Source organism: Ambystoma mexicanum, chromosome 2p (assembly GCF_040938575.1).
Source record: "Ambystoma mexicanum isolate Mex_15411 chromosome 2p, UKY_AmexF1_1, whole genome shotgun sequence".
NCBI lineage: Eukaryota > Metazoa > Chordata > Amphibia > Caudata > Ambystomatidae > Ambystoma > Ambystoma mexicanum.
Genome location: NC_090923.1, coordinates 345,329,069 through 345,353,885, shown reverse-complemented (window position 1 = coordinate 345,353,885; position 24,817 = coordinate 345,329,069). Strand labels below are relative to the sequence as shown.

The following is a 24,817-nucleotide window of genomic DNA, read 5'->3' as shown; positions in this document are numbered from 1 at the left end:
GAGCGATGCTCTGGTCAAAAGACCCGAAGGTCAAAAACGCCGCGAGTCGCAGTACCCGGCGAAGGAAACCTCTCGAGCGCGTCTCGAACCCTCGAGTAGGATTATGACCTCCAAACCTTCCTCGAAGGTTCCGTCGACGCCGTCGACAAGGGTTCCGTCGACGCCGAGGTCGATGTCTTCGACGCCGTTGTCGAAGGGACCTTCGACACACGGGTCTGTCGACTCGACGCCAGCTTCGACACCGGCGTCGACGCCAAGAAAAGTCACGGTTACGACACACCCAGTGACTATCCCCAGGTCCTCGACGTCGATGGCTTCGAGATTGTCGAGTAGAATTCCAATTCTGTTGAGGTCTTCGAGGCCTCCGCCTTTGTTTTCGACGCCACGCTCGAAGCCTTCGACGTCGGCGTCGACGACATCGACGTTTTCGAGACCGATAATGACAAGTTCGGCACCCTCTGCCTTGGAAATGGGATTTACTCCTTTTATGAGTTCAGAACAATTGAGAACTATGTCCTCAATTTTGGAAGAGGGTGAATTGTCTGAACAGGAAGACACATTTGAGTTGCAGGGACCTGTAACCCCAATTAGAGAGGAATTTTCCTCTGAAGAACGCAGGTTAAAGGATCTTCATGATTCCTTACATGAGGCAAGTGGGTTAGACACTTTGCTAGGCCAGACCCGGGGGAGCATGCTGAAACCCCCTATAGAGCCTTAATGGCCAGGATCACAGAGTTCATGGGGTGGTCTGCACCTTCACAATCTTTCCAACAAGATGACCTCACGGATATTCTTGACAAAGGCCCACAGGAGGATCCTGTGGTGCCTTTTCATAAAGCTCTTCAGAGGAAGATCATGACAAACTGGGAAACCCCAGATGTAGTACCAGCAGTAAATAAAAAACTGTCTACAAAGTACAGGGTATCTTCTACAGACCCGGAGTTTTTGTCTAAACACCCATCCCCAGAAAGTCTGGTGGTACAGGCAGCATCCTCTACCGATGTCAAGACGGCTTATCCTACCGTCCCAGAGGACAGGGACGATAAAAAATATGATGCTATGGCAAAGAAAGTCTTTTCAGCATGTAGCATGGCGTTTAAATCTGTTAATGCTACTTGCACCCTTGCTAGGTTCAGCCATACACTTTGGGAGTGTGCTTCTACAGCGGCTGACTGCATCCCGGAGGGAGAAGAAAGGGATGCGTTCCTGAATATTATACAGGACGGTAAAGACGCTATGTGCGAATCCCTCCAGACGGGCATTGATTCGGCTGACAGTATCAGCAGAGCAATGGCGGCAAGTACATCAACCAGGAGATTCGCTTGGTTGAGAAAGTCTGGTTTTGCCCCAGATGTGCAAGCCAGGCTCTTGAACATGCCATTCGATGGCTCTTCTTTGTTCGGGAAAAAGGCGGATGACAGTTTAGAGAAACTGCAAACTTCAAAAGCAGCAGCAAAATCCCTAGGAGCTGCAATCCGTCAGACTCCTTTTCGTCCCACAGGAACCTCTGTGAGGGGCAAGTCCTTTCGCTTCTACTCCGCATTCGGAAGAGGTAGAGGACGACCAGCTCAAAGGGGACAAAGAAGAACTACCCGAGGTGGACGGGGTAGATATTCAAAAGCCGCAGCAACAGCAGGTGCCTCTTTACCATCGGCATCTGCATCAGCCGCCCCAAAACCACTCTGAGGACTTCCCTCACAGGACACCTGTAGGAGGCAGGTTGACTCAACATATGGCGGTATGGCAGGCTATCACGTCAGATGCTTGGGCATTGGAAACAGTTGCCCAAGGTTACTGCCTGCCTTTCCTACGTATACCTCAGAGTCATCCACCGGGGATCAGCTGTCAGAAAGCTCCTGATCCGCTCCTCTTGCAGGAAATTTTGGACCTGCTAGAGAAAGGTGCCATAGAACCGGTACCCGTAGCGGAGAGGAACAAGGGCTGGTACTCCCCTTACTTTCTCATTCCAAAGAAAGACGGAGGACTGAGACCCATCTTGGACTTGCGAGAATTGAACAAATTCCTCAGAAAAGACAAATTCAAGATGGTCACTCTTTCTCAGATCCTCCAGGCCCTTCAGTTCCAGGACTGGTTGGTATCTCTGGACCTTCAGGACGCTTATTTCCATGTGCCTATCCATCTCAAACATAGGAAATACCTGAGGTTCGCAATTGGCAACTCTCACTATCAATTTCGAGTGCTGCCATTTGGGCTGACCTCCGCCCCGAGGGTCTTCACCAAGTTAATGTCGGTAGTGGCCGCAAGTCTAAGGAGGGAAGGGATTCACGTCTACCCCTACCTGGACGATTGGTTGATCAGGGCTGTTTCTCCGGAACAAGCTCAGATCCAGCTAAATCACGTGTGCCACTTCCTTCACAGACTGGGCTTCTCCCTCAATTTAAAGAAGTCACAAATGATACCATCGCAGAGACTCCAGTTCATAGGAGCGATCCTGGACACTTCCCTGGGAAAAGCCTCGCCACCAGAGGTGAGGGCTCAAGATATTCTACAGATGGTTACCAAGTTCCAACATGCCCAACGTCTCCCAGCCTTCGACTTTTTGAGGTTGCTAGGCCTCATGGCATCCTGCATTTTCCTAGTGCCAGAGGCTCGCCTGAGAATGAGTTCCCTCCAGTGGGCACTGAGGACTCAGTGGTCACAATTCTCAGGGAGAATGACAGATATTCTTCAGGTTCCCGGCAGGGTGGCTCGAGACCTTCAGTGTTGGGCCTGTCAGGAGAACATTCTGAAAGGAGAACAGTTTTGGCAACCCTGGCCGGAGATAACAGTAGTCACGGATGCCTCACTCACGGGGTGGGGAGCCCACGCCAACAACTTGACCATCAGCGGTCGTTGGTCTCCATCGGAGTCCAGACTACACATCAACCTGTTAGAGCTGAGAGCCATCAGACTTGCGCTGAAGGCGTTCCTGCCAGCTGTACAAGGGAAGAACGTCCTGATAATGACGGACAACACGGTGGCCATGCATTACCTCAACAAAAGAGGAGGCGTAGGATCACTACCCCTGTGCAGAGAGGCGATGCAGCTCTGGTTTTGGGCAATCCAAGAAGGAATCTCTCTATCGGCAGTTCACCTAGCCAGAGAGAAGAACTTGACAGCGGACGCTCTGAGCAGGCAGAACACAGTCTCCCACGAGTGGGAGCTAGCTCAGGAAGTCCTTCAAGAGATCTTCGCCCTTTGGGGAACCCCTCAGGTAGATCTGTTCGCCACCAGCCTAAACAGGAAATGCGACCTGTTCTGCTCAAGGGAATTTCCCCCGAGAGGAGCTCTGGGAGACGCGTTCATAGTGGACTGGGAGTTTCCGCTTCTGTACGCGTTCCCACTAGTCCCTGTATTTCCTCAAATGATCAGGAGGTTGAGAAGATTCCGGCGAACCATGATCCTAATTGCCCCGGATTGGGCCAGGAGAACGTGGTACCCGGACCTTCTAGACTTGTCCATCTGCCCTCCAATTCGACTTCCACTCAGAGAGAACCTACTCTCACAGAAGGGAGGTCAGGTTTTCCATCCAGACATCAAAACCCTCAACCTTCATGCTTGGCTTCTGAAAGGCTGAGGTACAAGTATTGGGACCTCCCTGATGATGTTATGGAGGTGTTGCTTTCGGCAAGGAGGCCAGCAACAAAGTCTTTATACCGCTGCCGTTGGAACAGATTTTGCAGCTGGTGTAGAGAACAGAATATCGACCCTTTTTCATGTGGTACACCAATGGTTTTGTCCTTCCTACTATATTTGGCAAATTCAGGCCTTCAAGTTGGCACCATTAAGGGCTATCTCGCAGCGCTATCCATCTTTAAGCGTACTGCGGAAGAACCATCCTATTTCAAATTACCCTTGGTAATACAGTTTCTAAAGGGGTTAACCAATGTTTATCCCCCAAGACCATTCCAAGTTCCCATATGGGATTTAAACTTAGTACTAAGTTTCCTGATGGGTACACCTTTCGAACCTCTCCATTCTTGTTCGTTAAGATTCCTTACCCTTAAAACTGTTTTATTAATAGCACTTACATCTGCTAGAAGGGTGAGCGAATTACAAGCTCTTTCTTGTAAACCCCCTCACACAATATTTCACAAAGACAAAGTTGTCCTGCAAGTGAAGCCTAATTTCCTCCCAAAGGTGGTTTCTGAATTCCATATCACTCAGAAGATTACCCTACCATCTTTCTATCCTCCTCCTCACCCGGGGAAAGAGGAAGAGAGGTTACACAGGCTAGACCCTAGGAGGGCTTTAAGTTTTTACATCAGTAGACTAGCCAGGATAAGACAGGCATACCAGCTGTTTGTAGGTTATGCAGGTCACAAGCTGGGGTTACCAATAACTAAGCAGACCATTTCCAGATGGATCATTCTAGCCATTCTGGAATGTTATAAACTGGCAGGGAAAGAGCCCCCTCAAAACCATAGGGCTCATTCGACCAGAGGTATTGCAGCTTCATCGGCCCTCAAAAGAGGCGTGCCGGTTAAAGACATATGTGCGGCCGCTACATGGTCGTCTGTCCATACCTTTACACGTTTTTACAATTTGGATTCCTCCTCCAGTCAAGAGACTAGGTTTGGAAGGGCTGTACTGCATTCTATTCATCAATAGAAGACAGCGTGAAGTCAGTACTCCCTCCTCCGATAATAGAATACTGCTATGGGAGCCTATCTAAGATGAGGAATACGTCGGAGGACACAATCCCTTCAAAGAACAAGTTACTTCTTACCTTGTAACGTTCTTTCGACGGGATGTTCCTCCGACGTATTCCTCATCGACCCTCCCATCCATCCCCGCAGTTCTACTTCCCTTGTTGTTGCAGCTTACGCTCCTTCAGGGTGATTAGTTTAGTCCAGAAAGTATTATTGTGGGCTACAAAACGGAACTGAGCAACGGACGCTGCGCGCGGCCTTTATAGGCAGGATGACGTCGACGTCGATACGGCGGCTGTCGAGGGACATCGACTCGGAGGACGTCGACGCGCAGCGCCTTCTAGAGAGAAAAATGTTTCCGAGGCCAGCAGAGCTGGAAGGAGATATCTAAGATCTAAGATGAGGAATACGTCGGAGGAACATCCCGTCGAAAGAACGTTACAAGGTAAGAAGTAACTTGTTCTTCTAATCACCACTCTTTATCGCCTGGCATAGGATTTGAAAACGCTTGTCTCCTATTGAAGCTTCTGATAAGGACATTGATTTTGGAAGTGCATCCTTTGTAATCATGCTCACATGCAGTTCAGTGTCTTGTTCTCTTTTACCATCTGGTTGGTTGGCTTTGAGATGGTGGATGTCTTGATAGGTAGTCTGCTGGGGTTTCTCCTCCCGGTTTATAAGTTAATGTTACATCATATTCCTGCAGTCCTAAAATGTTTCAATCCTCACCAGAAATGGGCTTTCAATATTGTACAAGTGGTAGTACCTACATCCCCACAGGACAGCCAGTACTTCTCGTTCTATAAGGGAATATCTTTGTTCCGTCTGTGACAAAGCCTGGCTTGCATAGGCAAAAGGTCAAGCTTGGTCCCCGGAATCACTTTGCAGGAGGACCGCCCCAGTCCAAAATAGCTTGTGTCCACTCTTAATTTGGACTGCCTCCTTTGACTTCATCAAAACCATACACCTGAGATAGTACAAGACTCCACTCTTAGTACAAGTCTGTACCACCTGAGTTCAGGCTAGCGTAGACAGAGCAGCCAAGATTATCTTAGGAGGGACAGAGGATTGTAGAATCAATACAAATAAATTTGGTGCAAAGAAACACTGAAACACTATGTATTGTAAACATAAATGGTTTATTTAAATACAAGTAGGCCCAGATAAATCTCGGGGGAAATATGTAATATCGCAGATCATATAAACACAACACTATGCTTTATAGTACACAGACCAAAGCACAGACCTTATTTAGAAAACTAACAGTATTTGTAGTGAAAGGAAGCGCCCCCAATTTCAGCACGATCCTCCCCGCAATGAGAGACAATAAGGGACTCTCCCGTAATGGGAATAAGGCCAAGACAGAGTGCGGGTGAGCGTAAGTGGGAGTTTATCCAAAGAATAGGGCATGCAAAGAACTCTGCAACCTCCGAGAGCGCTCTGTCTGACAATAGCAAAGACAGGCGTATTTCTAATACAAAAAACGTCATCAGAACCTACACACTATAGGGGGCACAAGTTAATTGGGATTGGGTGGCGTCGACTAACTATAGGTGTTGCTGCAGCGTGGTTGGTCTTGGCGTGAGGACGTCACTGGTCAGCCTCGTGGGTTGGGTTGGGCCTGGCAGGCCAGCTTGAGGTCATCCGAGCGGTGTTGGTATGCTGGGGCAGCCTGTGACAAAGATGAATACCTTTCCTGACTCGTTTGCCCTAGGCCATGCACACTGCAGTTATTCAAGAAACGACATTTAAGTTCATCAATAAATCGCTCAGCAGTTTATCTTATAAAATAAATGCAACACATGAGGAATGCACCTCGTGAGAGGTCTGGTGGTTGTCGGTTGGGGTGAGATTTACCTGTGTCCTATTGACCGGTATTTTAGGTCGAGGGGCTGGGCTCTGGGGCCTGAGCCGAATGATACATATCTGTCTGCTGCGTTAGAAGTTATTATATAAATGGGTCTCTGTGTCTTGTCCCAGCGTTGGGGGTCGTCATGAGTCTTGGGGTGGTCTAGGGGGATTGTGGGATTTACGAGAGGGTGCTGGTAGATCTGTGGATTCAAACGTGGGTTTATTACCGTGCTGTAAATAACACAGGTGGCGGGCTGTGGCCTTGGGTGCGGTACCGGGGCCTCTGACTCTCTGAAGCGGCTCCAGCTTGGTTGGGGGAGGTGAGGGAGTGCGGCACATGCCTTAGCTTCTTCATCTGGCAGGCTTCGTAGGGTGGGAGGGAGAATGGCCTTGCATATATTCACAAAGGTTTTTTCCTCGTGCGTTGCTGACTTTTGAATGCAGAACTTTTATAATGTTTTGCCTTATTTTGATCTTATTTAAACACACATCTATATTTCAATTTCGTTACACATTTCTTTAATACATTCGGTCCGAGTACCTTTTCATTACATGGTATTATATCTACTACAGTGTTTAAGTATTTATATACATTCGACGGTACACGAGGTAGAACTATATTATGGACCACAGAGATTGACGGTTGCCACTATGGGTGACTTAAGAAGACATATAGGGGTTCATGTGTCTACATATGACTTAAAGACACTTTCTCTGTGATCTAGCAGCATTAGTACAGTCACAATGTGAAGTCATATAAACATTTCACTTTTATGGCTAATTCATAGTTTGCAGATTCTGTTTAAGAAGAGTAGTTCACTAATACCACTACTTGAATTCATTTCTGCGTCGCCCTGGCCTCGCGGACCAGGTCACACGGGGTGCAGTATTACATTGTGGATGACAGACTGTTACAGTGTTAATATCTGGTGTTAGCTCGTACCCAACTTTCTCATGGGAACGCGCTCGCAGTGGAGCTGCCATGGTGCTGCGGCGGCAGAGATGCATGAAAGGCCCTCCAAAGGTGGGGGCCGCGCTACAGTGCGCTGAACTCACGCCATCTTTGCTAGACAAGATGGCTTCTAAGCCTAACTGAATTTTGGTACATGCAGGGAACGGATACGTGTGGGCAATGTCGTCGGCGGGTGAACCCTCCTCCACCTGGGCCCGGGTGGCATGAGGGGACGCCCACCGAGTCATGGTCCTCACCTGGGGAGAAGGCTGTAGGTGAGGGGGGCCTCGCGGCCAGTCCTCCCCTACAGTAGTTAAGTAAAACCGTCTCCTACACATACATTATAGGTCACACCTATTCCTGGGCAGTAAAACCATATGTTACTTTCAGATTACGTTACAGTAGTTAAAGGGTAGAAGACCCTGTCAGTTGTGCAGTGACACTCAACAAGGAAATCGCATAGTAAATCAACTTGCATATATACTTTTCTGAATAGTGGAACATCGATTCAAGGAACTGCATATACCTATAACTACTTTGAGGCTAACAGTTATTCTAGGTGGGTAAGACCTTTTTGGTGTAATATATAATTACAGTTGCTTTTCAGCTCAATGGAACAGTCTATGATCAGCAAGAACTCTTTACACTAATTTTGGATGCACAGTCAGACCAAGGCCAGCTACACCTAAACTAACACTTTTCAAGAATGGCACACAGCTATTATAGGCAGGTAAAACACAATGTTGTATTATACTGTTCAAGTTGCTTTTCAGATCAGTGCGACACAAATTAAGGAACGCAATAACTCTTTCACTTGTTTTAGGATGGCACACAGCTAACACAAGGTAAGTAAAACCTATATACTTTTTAAAGGACCTATCAGCAACTTAAGAGGTAATTTAGGCCAACTTATTCTGAACTGGCTAACAGCAAGTCAGGGGAAGCTAGACCCAATTGAAGACACTCATACATTTATCCTAACAGGAATAGTAAAGTGAAACCAACAGCATTACTTTTGGGGAAGAGGCAAAACCAATTCACAGGTGAGTAAATTAATCTTATATATACTTTTCAGAATAGTGCATCACACATTCAAGGTAAGTAAGATCTTTTCTAACTGTGCGCTCCCAGTGTTACTGTTACCAACCAACATCTTTTACTAGTAAGTAACTTTTGAACACTTGTTATTCTTTTCAAGGTAGAACCCTTTTCTTATCCAGTCCTTCCCTTATTCTACAGCATGAGTTCACTCCGAGGCAGTAGAGGGACCCCAGTGGTCTAGGTGCCAGCTGTAGGCAGTCTGAGATAGGGTTCATTTGCTGGCAAAGTCAGAATTCCAGAAGAAGACGGTTCAAAACAAGTACATATTTCACTTTAAAGTTAGTTTAGGTTCCAGAGACAACATTATTTTTTATTTCTTTGCTACACTTTCCACAAGTCTTTCCCTTTAATGGCAAGACACTGTGAAATGTGCTCCCAACATTTATTGGTGGTAGCTTGATTAATGGCAGACTCCTCCAGCTTCTAAGTTCTAGACTGGGCAGCAAATCCATTCTGCTCTGCATCATCATCGTCTTGTTCGCAAGGTGCGCATTTTGCCCATGAGCTGTCTTGTCTATGAGCTATCTTACCAACACTAAAGTTTGCAAGGGGGCTGGCCAGTGCCTATTTTGTACTGCCGCACAGCCACCCCTGGAATTCGCAGTTCACCTTTCAAAATCAGGTTACCCGTGCATTTCTCAAACTACTGCAAATAAAAAAAAAATCTTCTCTGCATTTTGTTATTTGTGGTAGTTTTTGAGAATGTGCACTTCTCAAGGTTTAAGTGCTTTCCGTTTTTCACTACCTCATAGATTTCAAGTACTTTCAATTTCTCGGCACAGCTTAGAGTTCAAGTGTTTTCAAATTGGTACCTGCTCATCTGGCTGCATCCGTTTCACTGCATGTTGTGGTGAGACATCTCAATGTATTTTAATCTGGTGGGTTTGGCATAGGATATAGGGGGTAACATAGGGGTTGCATACAGTGGTGGGGTCAGGGAGAGAAGAGAGGGCAGAAATGGGGTAAAGGAGCTTCCCAATCTCAAAAAGAATACCATGTTAAAATGCAATGAGTTATCCCTGGTGGCCAAATGTACCAGATCATTCAAATGCTCAGGATCTCTGAGAATCCCAGTGTTGTCAGGCTTTCAACAACTGTCGGTGTTCAAGTTCTTTCAAATTGCCACTGCTGCTCAATGTACAGGCCCTTTTCAATGTATCAGCTCTTCTTAGGGGTCTAATGTTTTAGGTTCCCAAAATTCCTCTTTATTCAATTGATTTCAGGTTCTCAGCTCCTCACAGAGTTTAAGTGCTTTAAGCCTCCTAATATCCCGTTTCAAGTAGTATCAATTTCTCAGTGTCTCTCGAAGTTCAAGTACTTTCAACTTCTTAGCACTGGTCATAGTTAAAGTTTAAGATTCTCAGCACATCACAGGGCCTCTAAGAACGTTCTTCCTGCACCCAGCATTGAATCACTCTGAGTTTGGTGTACTATTATTGTTAAGATCTGATCCATCCTTTTATCGGCCCACCTGCTATATATTGTCCCATTTCCATCATTGCAAGATTTTTATAGATTCTTGTTTTATTTTTAAATTCGCCTGTGTTCTTGCAGTTTAAGCTGGCGTAGTTGCACAGGAAAATATATAACAGGTACCCACCACTTTGTGTTTCTCTTTGTAGCCTGCTTGTGACTCTGTTGAACTGCTTTTTTTTGCTTCCATGCACTGGGTTAGAAACCTTTGGTATGTTTGGGGCCACAGACCTCTGTACACCAAAGACCACAAACCTCTGCCCACCAAAGACCACAAACCTCTGCTCACCAAAGACTGCAACAGTTCACCAACATGCCTCATCTGCAGGGAGACAGAAGTCACAAATGCTGCCAACACTTGTGCCTGCCCCGCGTATCTCACAGACCATGTGTGTCTCCACGCAGGATCACTTCTTCACATCCACAGAGTTTGCTATGACCCAAGTCTACATATCTACTTACTCCGTAACTCCTTTTGCAAATACTTCCCTTCACACATTGATGTAAGATTTTATACTTCGTTCTCCCCCTTTCGCCAGAATTTGCAAAGTGGTAAAATCTAAGGCCAGAAGGGGTACATCAGCATTTGATAAAATGCACTTTAGTATGGAATATACATTTTTGAAATTTCCAATTTGGGAAATTCCACACATTAGCATTAGTAATTAATTAAACCCGCTTTACACCATCCCGATAAACCCAACAAATTCTCCCTGAATGGTGTTGATAAGTGAAAAGAACAATGATTCCTTTTATTGTTAATAATATATATAATTCTATGCTGGTCTTCGATGTAGGATACATGTTTTATTATTTAAGAGGACAATACAATGAAAGGACTGTTGCTAAAATGGCACTGGTCACCTGGCCACCCACTGAACTCGGGCCCAGGCTCCTGCATGTCCATTTGCCCTCACACTGCCTCTAGGCTCCCCCAGCACTTAGGGTCTGTATCTGTGATACGACATTCATCCATCGCCCGTTTTTCTTTCTTTGCTGCACTTTTTGCCAGAAAAGATTTGCCGAAAAAATCATTGAAAAATATGGATGGGGAGGGGCATGTAAGGGGTGGGGCATAGGGAATACATAATATGGGAGGGGGATTAGGGGGCATCCCCCAAATAATAAAAAAAGGGATGCCTTTTTTCTGCAAAAATAGCCGCAAATGAAATACTGCGGATGAATGAACATAGAACCGTATCTGCAACCCTAGAGTCCCTTCTCTCTGCATTTATGACCCACCCTCCGGCAGCACTTAATGAGTTACCAGCACTTCTCCCCTCCCTCTATCCCCCACTTGAGCGATCTGAATGACACGAGGACAAGTAAGATTGTTGTGTTGTTCTCCTTCTGTTTCCCCCTCCTTGCCTTATCATGCCTAGAGACACTTGTGTACAGGTGCGTTATAAATAACTTATCATATCATATATCATGTGGGATAAAGCTTAGAGCTTCATAATCTATACTTGTCACCTTAAAGTGCTTACGCATTTCTGTGAGCTGTCTTTTCTAATAATGTTCCTACCTAACCATAATATTCATCTGCACAGTATCAAGAATTGATTGGTGTCTGTAATTTTAAAAGATTATTCTGTAAATGAGAAGGGAATGTAACTACTTCTAATTATTCTTAAGAATCCAATGGGACTTTCTTGGCTTTTAAAATGTGTCTTCTCAGATAAATCTATTGCACATCTAACTAAACCAGCAACAGGAAATGACAAAGGAGAAATACCTAGAGGAGTAGCCAGGTGATGAATTGTGCAGCCTGTTGGGGTGGTCAGGAAGGGTCCACACGAGCACAATGGGTTCATGTTGCGGGCACCATATTGATGACTGGGGGGTGGCGGTGGACTGGGCGTGATGTTGCAATTTCATATTTATCGAGTGTAGTTCATATGGATGGGCTATGCTACTTTTAGTGTTACTTTTTGTTTAGATCTGATACATATTAGATTTGCACATGCGCAGAAAGATACAATGATAAAACCGCCAAATGTAACATGAACACGATTCACACACGGGGTGCTCTGAAGTACGTAAAAACTGGGAGATGGAGAGGGTTGTAATGTACATGGGAAGGGGGGCCTGGCCTGAAATCCTGTGTTAAAGAAGGAATAATATTTATAAAGCATACACACAGGAACATATAAAAGGATTTTCATTAAGGAGTTTTTATAAATCTGCATATAGTGGGGTTTTGTGAATTTATTCGGACTTTGCAGCGAGCAGTTGCACAATGAATTTCAAGTAACTGGGAAGTTCTGGTTTTGCGGCCTTGGGGTTTGACGGAGGAAGAATGAGTCATCCATTAGAAGGTCAGCCATCTAACAGGACACAGTGGTTTATGGCTTAACAGTTCTGCAGAGAACAGATGTAATCTTACCCATTGTATTGAAGTTGCACAGAAGGGTTTGGCCATTTGGTTGGCCCGTCAATAAAGATGGGGTAAGATGGCGCCCAGGCCATCGTGTCTGGTGTTCACTTGTTTTCTCAGAGTGGAACTAGAAGCCATACATGCTGGAGTGGTAGTCACATAAAATAGAATGACTTAAGTGGAGCCAGTAAACGGGGACGGATGAGATCGCAATAGGTAGTTCAAAGAGAACATATTGGCTCAGCTTTTCCTCAGGTTGCTAAGATATTCGTGCATACCATGTGCAATCACACTTAAGGTTAAAAGCCCTTAGGCCAGTTGTTGCTAGTAATGAATTAGAATTATGTTTCTAGGTGAAGGTTTTATTATGCCATGTTGTCACAACCTACCATGGACCAATCCCTAGCAAAGGAGGACTTCAAATAGGATTTGAAGATGGTAGTAAATTGTCAATGACCAATGAGAAGGAAAGAAATGAAGAAAGATGGAACTTATTTGTGAATCATGTTTGGGGGTGACATTGTAATAAAATATCTGGGAGTGTTTGAAGTGTTGCAAAAATGTGTCAACTGATGTGGTTTGTTGAGATTTGGGTTAGTTTGGTTTGACAGCACCATCTAACTGCTCCCCGGACAGTTGTACAATAAACGTGTTATATGTGCACACGTTCCTCATGTGGGGGGCCCTGCTTTGAGCTAAGGCAATTAGGAGTCTGCCCTGAGAAGCCCAGAACAGAATAACCCAATAGGAAAACCAGTCCGCAAATGTAGAGCCAAGCTTTATTTCCATATATTTGCAATTGTAATTTGTAATTGTTTATTTATAATCTGTTCTGAAATGTGCAGGGAAACCAGCATGATGCCCCGTCCCAAAAATAAGAAGGCTGAACACAGAAACCTGGGGCGGGGGCTGTTAATAGGGTTTTACACAGTAAACCTTATACAGAAATGCCAGTATGATAAATTTAGTCTTTTACTGTAACAATGAACTTCCTAGCGGTACATCCTCTGGCCTTGGTGGGGGGGGGGGGGGGGAGGGTGGTGCATGTTTTTACAGCACCAATCAAGCACTATACTATTATCTCGGTCTACAGATGTTATACAGAACACTGCCTTTAACTGATTTTACCATTATACATTATGCAGCCTAGTGCGGAAAATGCCTCTCCTTTATATTCTCAGGCAGTGCAGCCAGTCTTCAGTGATGACGTTTAGCTGGGAAGTTGGCCATACCTGAGCCCTGGACTGAGCCTGATGTAGCATATGCACAGCCTTGTGGGTTTCCATGTGCGGGCCAACCAATAGGCTTTCTCTCTGCGCATCCTCCCCTAACATGGCTGTTGTTCTGCACTATCTGCTATCATGGCTGCGGCTTTGCTCTGTTCATGGCCCATGGACGTCCACAGCTTATAAAGAAATAAAGGCCTGTTCGATTGTTCGAGAAAGCTCTTGGGGAGGTTTGAGGTCTTTAACCTAGACTGCAAAAGACGGAAGCACAGGAATGAGCGTGGAGTGACGTGGGAATAGTCTGTGTCCATCGATGGACATTATGCTTTTCACGCAGAGTTTGGATAAAGAGGTGCAACTATACACTTTGTCAATTATGGTGTGATGACTTTTTGTCCATGTGATGAAGCCCCTCCTGGTAGGGTCGAGTCAAGTTGTTACATTCGTGCCTTTTTGCAGCAAAGTCATACAAGTTGGTTTGGTGTGCACAAAACACAGATTTGAATGCGACATCTCAACAGAACTATGTACCAATCATTGCTTTTTACACAGATATGCTATATCTGAAGGCCAGGGTTAGGGCACATATGTTGCACTTATTTTTACAGTACTTCAGAAACAAAAACACTGCTTACCTAGCATTTATTGTAATTCATCGAAGTGTTTGACCTAACCTACATTTCTTTTCTCTACTTTTCATATATATTCAGCATTAAAGAGGCTATAAAATCTTATGAAGAAACAATGAACGATAAAAAGAACAGGGTACCCACACCTCCTGAACCAGAGCTTCCAGAAAGCGTGAGTAAAAATAAATTTTGCACACTATATTGTCGGGGTCATATGTCTGAAATATTATTTTTAGTAGCAACAAAGTGCATTTATTTACTTCTTTTATTTCTTTTTATGGTTTTCTAGAAAGAAGACCATGCTCTTTCAGGTGTCAGAGCACTTACGCTAAAGTCAGGAGAGGTAGATGCTTATCTGGAACCATACAATCTGGTCCATTCTATTAATGGATAAGAGGAGGGCCAAACCTTGTTGAGGTACACTAAACAATACAAAGATTGAGAAGGTGAGGACCACACAAAGATAGAGGCTCGGAGAAATAATTAGAAAAATATCAGGATACCTTACTTATGTTAGCTCCTAGTTATTCATGTGAGCCATCTAGGAAAACGTGAACAGATTTGGTTTCAGATAGTCAAAATGTCAATTCTAGAACACATTTTATGGGCAGGCGACAGGTCAATAAAAGTTGATTCCACCTAAATGTCATAGAGAAGGAAGACTAGTGGTTCAGGTAAGTGAAAGTAAGCAAAGGCCAAGAAGATTAAGTTAATGGTCTTTCATCTCAGGTTATCTGCCAACGAGGAATATAGGGGCGGCTGAAGCCTCAGAGTAATTGAGGTAGACCACTCCTATGAGTCCTAATCTGGGATCTTCTTTGCACCATCATCAGTTAGGCACATGCCTTGCATCCCACCATATCTCTGGTCCGTACACATAGATGTAGGGTGAAGGTAAAGGAGGGCGGTGTTAGGCAGAATCCTGTGCAGTGCCCTTAGGGACCACTACACACAATTAAGACCACAGGTGGCAATACAAGTTTTACTTTTGGTACAAGCCTGTACTACTATGTCAGAGTGGTAGCAGTGGCGGAGCAGTCAGGCTTATCTCAACATTATATGAGCAGTAGCAGAGATTACACAAAGGGACCACAATTACTGTGACTCAAGCAAACACTGACTCATGGTTTCAGGTAGAAAAATATAAGTACATTTATTTTTAAACCATTCGTTATAAACACAACACTTCTATTAAACTTCAATAAAAACCACACGTTAAATATACTACAACTAACCAATTCACTTTGTACAGTAAGTCTCACGTAAGTACCCTGTGTTTGAATGAACCGGTGTTATGAACAAAACGCGTTACCGCGAATACGATTGCGATTTTTTTTTTTTGACAGTTCGGTCTACTAAACAAACGCGTATCCGTGACATGAAATGCTACCGGGGTAAAAACACACTTAGCACCTGAGATACCCAGAGGGAGTTGGAGGCAAAAATCACAGGCAATATTTTGGTTAGGCAGGCAGAATCAAGAAACACTCAAAAGACAGGAAGTCAAAAGTCAAAGGGCCGGAGCCAGGGTCGAAAGACACCGGGGCCAGTTGCCGAAGATCACACGGTCAGACAGTTCACGATTCAACGTAGCCAAACGTACTTTGATATTGTCAATGTTCGGAAGCAAAAGTTATAAGAAGGAGGGAAGACAAGGGCAAGCCTTGGAAAGGGATTCACCCAGTTTCCTCATCAGAGCACAGTACCTTGTTCCAGTGGTGCAGCCAGTGCCCTGGCAGTTGTTCCTGTTGGTTTCCCGCAGACCCACGATTCCTGGAGCTTCGTTGTGAAAGAGGACGTCTGAAGGGGGTCTGCACCACACAGGGATGAAGCCGGTAGCAGTGATAAGGAATAAAAAGTGCGCTCCTTAAAAACAGGAGAGGCTCTTCAGGAGGCTATCTGGACAATTACAGCAGTGTGCAGTGATTTCAACCACGGAAGAGGATCCTCTGGCTGTAGAAGATGAGCTGGTTATGCCCACCAAGCTCAAGGGAAGAAGACTCTGGACTGGATCGTCTCTGAGTCGTTGAAGGGCAGATAGCTCAGGACTGCAGCAGGGCTTCACCGGGACAGGGTAGTTGCAGCAGCCGTCGTTCTCTCCGCTTCTCTTCGGTTCCTTGTAGTTCCAGTGGCGACTCTCTGACTTGTAGCCCAAGAGACCTGCCTTTTATACGAAAAACCCCCATTCACGCAGCCTGGCTGTCAATCACCCAGCAGGGGGGTGACCTGCCCGGACAACTACCCTGGCCAATCATGACAAAGTGCGACTTGGGTTTCCTAGGAAACCCTGGGCAGGGGGTGACTACACCCCTCCCTCACGTTCAGCCCACCTAGAAACCCAGGCGCCTTGAGGAGGGCTTCAGGGCAGAAGCCCACCAAAAGACAGTGAACAAAGAAGGCGAACACAGTTTGCCGCGCAAAGTGAAACACCAGAAGGACTTTAACAAAAAGAAATGTCGAATAAACCCAACTGGAGCCAAGAGAAAGACGATTTGGTCAAGCGGGTTTATGTTCGAGGCTAATATAATAGCCAAGAACAGTACCACGTTTAACTAATATAACCGCGGTAGAAAAGTTAGGATAGATACCACTGCCACCAGCCAAGTCTAAATGTTAAAAGAGAGAAACAATGCTCTAGGAGGTACAGATACAAAGGGATACGAGTTAACCCTTTCCAGTACTCCATGGAAGATGGGGTGTACTGGATCCGTGGTAGATGGTCTAAGTAAAGTTAATGGCAACCTTACCCTTTTCTGGGGGACAGTAGTCGCCTCAGAAATGGAGTCGAGGGAAGTCTCAAAGACAACCCTGTGCCACGGCACTGAAGGTGCTGTGTGATACACAAAAAGAAGGGGGCTACTGAAGTGGTGTACTTCAGAGTCCGCAATCACAAAAACAGGTAGAAACACATAGCAAAACCCAGGTAAGAGTGGGGGAAAAGCTCTCACTCTTACCAAGTGGAAAAAAATAAACTCCAGAAGTCCAGCAAAGCTGCTGGGGTACTCACTAGGTGAGGGGAAATTAGCTATAAATGAGAATTCTCCCTAACAGGCGGTTACTTCCGAGATATGCTTTATCAGTGGATTCAGTCTTCCGAACCAACAAAGCTGTAGGGGAGATCTGAAGGTTATAAGATAAAGTGGAGTGTAGGATAAATATGGGCCTGTGAGGGAGACATCGGGACAGTGTAATGTATTTCCCTGGGAAGAGGGGGGAGTTGGTCTGTTGTGATAAAGCAACTCACCATGGGCTGTACACATTGTGTATTCAGCCATGTACATTACACTTTAGCAAAGGAAAGTGGTTATGGTGAGGAAGGAAAGAAGAGGGATGTGATTGTGTAAGTATGGATTCATATGCCCCTCCCATCAGATAACTGATTGAACAGAAGGATTTGCAGGTTTTTTGCACAAATTGACCTACACTTGTATATGCAAAAAGATATATGGTTTAAAAATATATATATTTTATCATTTTAGTACACTGTGATGCATTGTTTTGCATGTTGGAAATTAATACTGGCAATTTCACATTAACTTTAGTTAGACTAGCCTAAAATTGCAGGTTAACATATGCAGATAGATTAGTTGCAGTTGACACCAATAGAAACGAAAACAAATGTCCGAGCCATGCAAGGTTGGTGGCCACCACAATGCAGTCAGTCGATATGCCTCAGCCCAGATTGGCACACACACACCTCAAACCGGCGACCTCCTACCGTGCCACCTCCTCCCCAGCCCCACACCCCAGGGAAACAGGTTGATAGTGTATAGCATTGCACTAAGGTGGTGGCTGGCACAGTATGGAAAACAATAACATAACTTAATGTGCATAGGTATGCAATAGGATTTAGAGAGTGCTAAAGGTGTGTGTATCCAAAACTAAAATTCGACTGTTCATGTCCTGCATTCACAACACAATTTAAAGCAAGTATATGTTTCTAGACATGTCTGGTATTCTATTTCTCAGGGTGTATTTCCAAAGAAAACACAATTGATATTTGGTGATTAAAACATTTGCTGTGGGTAAGGAGAAGCGCCCACATTTCTTCGATTTAAAACATTGAAACTGAATAGTGGGTGTTCTTCAGTGCAATCTGTTGAGAAATACTGGAAACCTCAACATTTAGCACATGCATCTTTTTGTGGTTTTTGAGTCTTAAATAAGGACCTTTAGGTTACACATGTAGCACAAATAAGGCACTAAAATAACTTCTACTGGTGGCCACCAGGGGACACACAGATGAACGCCTCATCCGTGTGAGCTCCGTCCCACGGTCCTTAAATGTGGTCTGAGCCCCACTATAGGCCCCCCCACAAAGGAAGCCGACGAATTCAGGCTATGAATATGCCCCCCACGATCTGAGAGCAAACCCGACGAGAATTGGAGGTGATTTTGCATAGATAACGGTGCGCTGTGATCAGATATGCGACTGCATGGCGGTCCCAGGGTCCATGTGTGCCGTCAGACTATTACCCCAAGGAGACAGACGGAAGCACCTCCAGCATCAGGGAAACTCTGGCATCGGCGCCTTCTGAAGCACGTCCCCCTGCGTGTGCAGGGTACGGAGGCTGGTGCGGACCGAGTATTGGAGCTGGGACGGGCGGTCGAGGTGAGCCTGCGGCTCCAGCTTTGACTCCTGCACCCGCATAAACCTAGTCCCTCTCCCATCTACCGCCGCAGTCTGAACCACTTCAAGGACAAGCCCCCGGAAGGCACGGTGTCCTACAGCGTGGGCCCCATCAGGGCGGGCGCCCATAGACATAGAGCTGTCGGTCCTCCAGCTGAACCTTGGGAGACTGGGCATGCGTCCACTTAACCGCTAACAGCCGCAGTTCTCACTTTCACATACCTAGGGGACCTTCCCACCTTGCACACCAGAGGGAAATCGAGGAACTCTGGCACCCGTGACTCAGCGCGGCCTACCCATGCTACGGACCTTTGACAGAATAAGCACAGCTGCTCACACCTGAACCCAACGAGAGGAAAAAGTGCATCCGGATCGTAATAAATTGAATCACTGCCGCCCCTCACGTTAACTGCCACAATCATCCATATGGGCAAGCAATCGCGCGGCTCACACCCCTGATGGGTTTTTTTTGACAGCAGAGATCAGAATTTAGGGCCCGGTCTCGCTTAGATTTATAATAGCCTTGGATTCCTAAGCGGACCGAACAGATCTGTACCGGCTACATTTGTGGCCCTCTTCCCATGATGCCTACTCACTGTCAGCGCTGTTTGGAGCTCACCCTACTTGCTGGGAAGTACACAAGAATAGAAGAGGGGATCCCCTATTTCGCCCTCGGCGACTCTGCTAAGGTGCAAGACCACATACGGGAAGACCAGGCAACTCACCTCATATTTAAGGAAGGCAACCCTGGAACCATTATAAAGACATCTGAATCCACTGCTGACCCGGCAGCTGAAGTGGCCAACACAGCGAACACAGGGGAAAAGTGGTACCAAGAAGCACCCATTCAGGAACCCCCATGCACACACAGTGACAATACAGTGTGCGCACACAGTGACAATACAGTGTGCACACACAGGTGGCTGTCTTTTAGCCCACAGCTTCTCCAAACGCTGCGGTGCAGCAAGGGCCCACAACACGAAACACAATCTGGAGACCCCAGTGGATAGCGCTCTCCCCCGACAGGCGCAGAGAGGTCTTCAGAATCATACACGGGCTGAATGTTTTGAGACATCATATGAGGGGACGAAACTGAGCTCCAGGAACAGTGAACGGACTCTATGCAACATTGCAAACCCAGAGGGATGACTACTACAAGCAGGTACTAGAGGGTTGGGCCCCTGTTTACCAGGGCATGTGTCCTCCTCAGGACCTAGCCTGCCTGACACCCAGGAGGTCTGGGCTTTCCTCAAAGCGGAACATTTCCACCAACTCGCCAAAATCCTCATGCTAACCCCAGCTTTTGCAGGACGAATGTGAGAGGCCACCTGGCTCCCCGAAACACCGGCCTCACCCCTCAAGGGGAGCACACCGAAAAACTGTGGTTCTAACTGTCGACCCACACCACCACCCATGACTTAGAAAGTTGGACCCCCACTCCTGGGGGGTGTGCCCTCTTCTCCACTTGAGGAATGCTTCGGTCTCGCACAAGGCCTTGAGGAACAACAGACTGTACTGAGTGCGCCCCTCTGAAGTGCTCTGGGCTATGTACGGATGGACGTTAAGTAGAAACTTGCACCCTATAGATTCTCCCCTCATCATACTGACTCTGCCCACCCTCCAGATCCCAGAATGGCGACTTCAGGAGCAGAGGCGGCAGCAACCGAAGCTGATGTAGCAGACCTGCTGAGCGAGATGAAAAGCATGAGAGCCGACATAGGTCGTAAAGTCGACAAAATCAGACCGCAAATTGATAAGATGGAAGAAAGACTTGAAGTTCGAGCATAACCAGACCTCTCTGGGCACGTTAGAATCTCAAATGGACCAGAGGATTGCGGACATTGAAGCTAGGGAGGAAGAATTCTGCATGAAAATGGATGACTTACAGAACCGAAAACGACGGAAAAACCTACGCATTTTTGGAATTTCAGACGGAGAAGGTGAAACCGGACAGGACCTAAAAAAGGACCCCCCACACGCTTATGAAACTCCTGTTCAAAGATGACTCTATCGATGAGCCAAAAATTGACCGTATTCATAAAGTTGTAGGCACTGTAGGTGGCCCAAAGACGGTCCTGGCACGGTTCCACAATTATGCCGACAAAGCCAGGGTTCTTGACAAAGCCAAGCGCAGCGCGCAGATTCCCCTGGATGCAGCGAGGGTTTCAATTTACCTTGACCGGTCGCCTCTCACGTTGGCCATGAAAAGGAAGTGCATCCTGCTCACTAAATGGCTGAAGGAGAAGGGCGTCCGATATCGTTGGGGCTACCCTTTCTCGATCACATTCGAGTGGGAGGGGAGTATGATCAAGTTGAAAACAGAGAGAGGCATCCAGAGCTGAACGAACGACTTACTGTAACGCTCACCTGGTATCCACGGGGACATCTCTCAGCCTGTTCTGACCTCTTACGACCTCGAACCCTTCCCTGGAGTCTACTCGACTGGAGACTGGGCCTGAAACACAGGATTGGTAGAGTTTAACTCCCCTATTGTCTCCATGTGCTTGAACCCCTTCTTCCCCGGGGCCAACCCTTCCCTTTGATCCACAGCTCACCTTGTTTTCTTGGAAAGTGTGCTCTCCGTCCTGCTTTCAGCGCAGGGGCGCGTTGATTGATGTGGGCTTGTTGCAGCCTTTTCGGTGCCGCGATGTTTTCAGCATGGACGCCGGTTATGAAGAAGAAATGTGGTGAGTAAGCGCGGTATGCGGCACCTCTACGCTAACCTGGAGTATCTTTTCCATCTTGCAGATGGATGAGAAGTTCTGAAGACAGAGTTCCCCCAGAGCAGCTGGGATTCAGGTAAGCGTTTGAAACTCGTACAGTTTTTAAAAATAAGCGAAGATTTGCTGAATGCTTACTAATGCCTTTTTTCTGTTCTTTTCCCTTTTCCTTAGGAAGCGGCGTGCCGGGATGGGAATGACACCACCGAAGATGCCCGCAGAACAGAAGGAGCGATGAATGATGGGCAGAGGCGCCGCAAGGTAAGGCTGTTCCTAACGGGGTTCTTGTTCTTGCAGGAGCTGAGCGCAGAAGAAAGATGCAGGCCTACTGGAGACCAATACGAACACGGTGAGTGTCACGCTGCAGGTGCAGAAAACGCAAAGCATGTTTCTCAGCCTGGGCGTGGCTTAAATAGTCTCTGGGTATCCCAGGTGTCTCTGGGCTGAACCACACCCAAAAGACTAGACTGCACATGCAGTTCTGGGAACCAAAATATGTGGGGGCATCCATCTTGTCCCCATCAATGTGCTACAAGTCCAATCCCCAATGTTATCCTATGGGAGTGAGTGAGTCTGGTGCCACAAGCGCCAAGACTGACTCTGTGGGTCTTTGGAGGGATGGAGAGGCCCTTGAGGGCCATGTAGGTGATTGTGGCCTGGCTCCAGCCTGACATATTGGAGGGCTGGGGACATGAGGGGCAGAAATCATGACACTTATTAGGGGACCAGGGTGGATGAAGCAAAGCTGGAAGGAAGAAGCGAAGATGACCGAGAATGGCGCATCAAAGGTCCTAAGCAGAGGCGAATCCCAGGATCTAGGAAGTTCAGGAGGATGAATGCATTCCCAGATTCTGAACACTAAGCTTATTATCACTGCACATCAACACGGCCGAGCCCTGCACCTAGAGCGGCGGAATACTTGATCGCCCTGGATGAACAGTTACACTTTACCAATGCGATGGAGAGGGTGTATAGGCGAGGCAATTCCAAAAATTGATGACGGAGGCGCGAGTGCCATGTCCAAAATGAACCATGAACACAGACCTGTGTTGGTACAGTACCAAGCGACTCCTGAGCTGCAGGGAAGGATAACCCGTGGAGCTACGTTTCACCAGCCGAGGCTCCTACAATATGACAGGAATAGGAACTGGTGGCAGATCGCTACATTGTTGTGAGGCACTAGCCGGAAGACACTAGGTTGGGGGCTCAAGGTGTTCTCTTGTGTCTTCAGCCACGGTGCCCATGGTGAGGCGTTCAGTAATGATGAACAAGGTATTTTCGTGATTCGAAGGGAGGGGGGGGAGAGGGGCTCAATGTTTAGTTAAATGTTGTAAGATGGGACCATGTGGCGTACAGTCTCCACTGGTGGTCCGAGACTGGCCAGGGTAAAAATGACCCAGCCGGACCGGATTCCGTTAGGGGTGGGGGGCACATTTGGGGGGGGGGGGGGGGGAAGATCGGAACAAGTCCCTACAAAGTTGTGTTGTGGGTATTTGAAAACGCATTAGGTAACAATGGCACAGGCTCATTTTGCAAGTGGTACAGGCAGAAAGTAAGACATGGCGGGAACACCTGAACCCCCGAAAGTAGGTCTTCTCACGGTGGGCACGCTCAATGTAAAGGGCTTGAATTTGCCCACAAAAAAGGTCATTAGTCTCCAGGGAATTCAAGAAGGCACAACTTGATGTGCTCTTCATTCAAGAGACGAAGTACATACGGGGAGAAGAGCGCAAGGTTTTACATCCCAGGCTGGGAACGAAATATTGGGACTCTGGCCCGCTGCGGAGGGCAGGAGTGGGTATATTAGTGAGGAAGGGATTAAAACTGGAGAATACTAAAGTATGGGCGGACACAGAGGGGAAGGCTCTCGTGGTGGTGGGTACGGTGCACACTATAACGCTCACGTTTGCGACACTGTACTCTCCGAACGGGGGTCAATCTAGATTTTTGCAACGCATGGTCCCAAAGATCATGTAGAGTCCTCGAGCTATATCATTCTAGGGGGAGACTTTAATTTATGGGTTGATCTCAAGTTGGACAGAAGGGCTGGAAATACAGAGGCTAGTGACACTGTAGGAGGTGGCTGAGCAGAAATGGTGGAGATGATGGGGATAAATGGGCTGCGGGATATTTGGCGAACACTTCACCCGAATGAGACTGGATACACATTTTATTCTGCACACCACTCCACTCTCATGAGAATAGACTACATTTATCTCTCAGACGGGGTGGGGGGAGGTTGCGACTGCTTCCGAGATGGTCCCAATTTCATGGTCGGATCACGACATGGTTATTGTAGATATGAGCTTGCTAGCTCTGCCACACAAAAGTGCAAAATGGCGTTTCAATGATACTCTGTGGAAGGACCACGTCTTCCGCCAGGAAATGGAGAGGGGTATCGAGGAATATTTTGAACTCAATAACACAGAAGAGGTACCCAAGAGAGTGCTGTGGGAGGCAGGGAAGGCAACATGGAGAGGACTCTTGATCAGAGAGGGAGCAAATAAAAAAAGAGAGCCCTGATAGAGACTGGGTTAAGGAAGAAGATCGCACAATTAGAGGAAGCCGCTCGCAACGCCACCCAGGAGCGGAGAGGATTTCCGAGGCCAGGCAGAAGAGCGAGGAGTTTAGGCTCGGGAATCAAGGCCAGATTGTTCACAAACTCCAGTTCCTTAAACAAAAACAATATGAAAAGGGAGACAAAGCAGATGCGCTGCTTGCCGCTAGGTTGCGGGAGCAAAGGGTGGAAAGGTTCATTCATGCCATAGATGGGGGAAGAGGTACCCCAATGACGGACCCAAAAGAGATCTCAGAGGTCTTTGCAAAATTTTATGAGAGACTATACAAATCTGAAATGGTACACAGGGACACGGAAATAGGACAATATATGCAGAGGGTCGATATGCCACGACCCTCCCATGAAGATATGGAAATGTTAGACGCTTCGATCACGATCGAAGAGATCGAGAAAGCGATAAAGAGGCTCCTACTAGGGAAGGCGCTGGGTAACAACGGTTATACAGCTGGCTTCTATAAGACGTTTAGATCGTCTCTTCTCCCCTTTATGGTCGACTTATTTAATGACATCCTACGGACGGGGGTAGCCCCCAACTCCTCCTTTGAGGCACTCATTACTGTCATCCTTAAGGAGGGCAGGGATCCTAAGTACTCTGGGTCCTACCGCCCGGTCTCGTTACTTAATATTG

The 24,817-nt window shown here is 46.7% G+C and overlaps 1 protein-coding gene across 1 annotated transcript in view; it reads left to right on the top strand.

The window, feature by feature from the left end:
* Window positions 1-24,817, top strand: part of DNAH12 (dynein axonemal heavy chain 12) — a 3,791,933-nt gene that overhangs the window by 214,281 nt on the left and 3,552,835 nt on the right. The window contains exon 3 of the mRNA XM_069643677.1: window positions 14,343-14,433. Coding sequence (XP_069499778.1) covers window positions 14,343-14,433 — 91 coding nt within the window. The remainder of the gene's footprint in view (window positions 1-14,342; window positions 14,434-24,817) is intronic.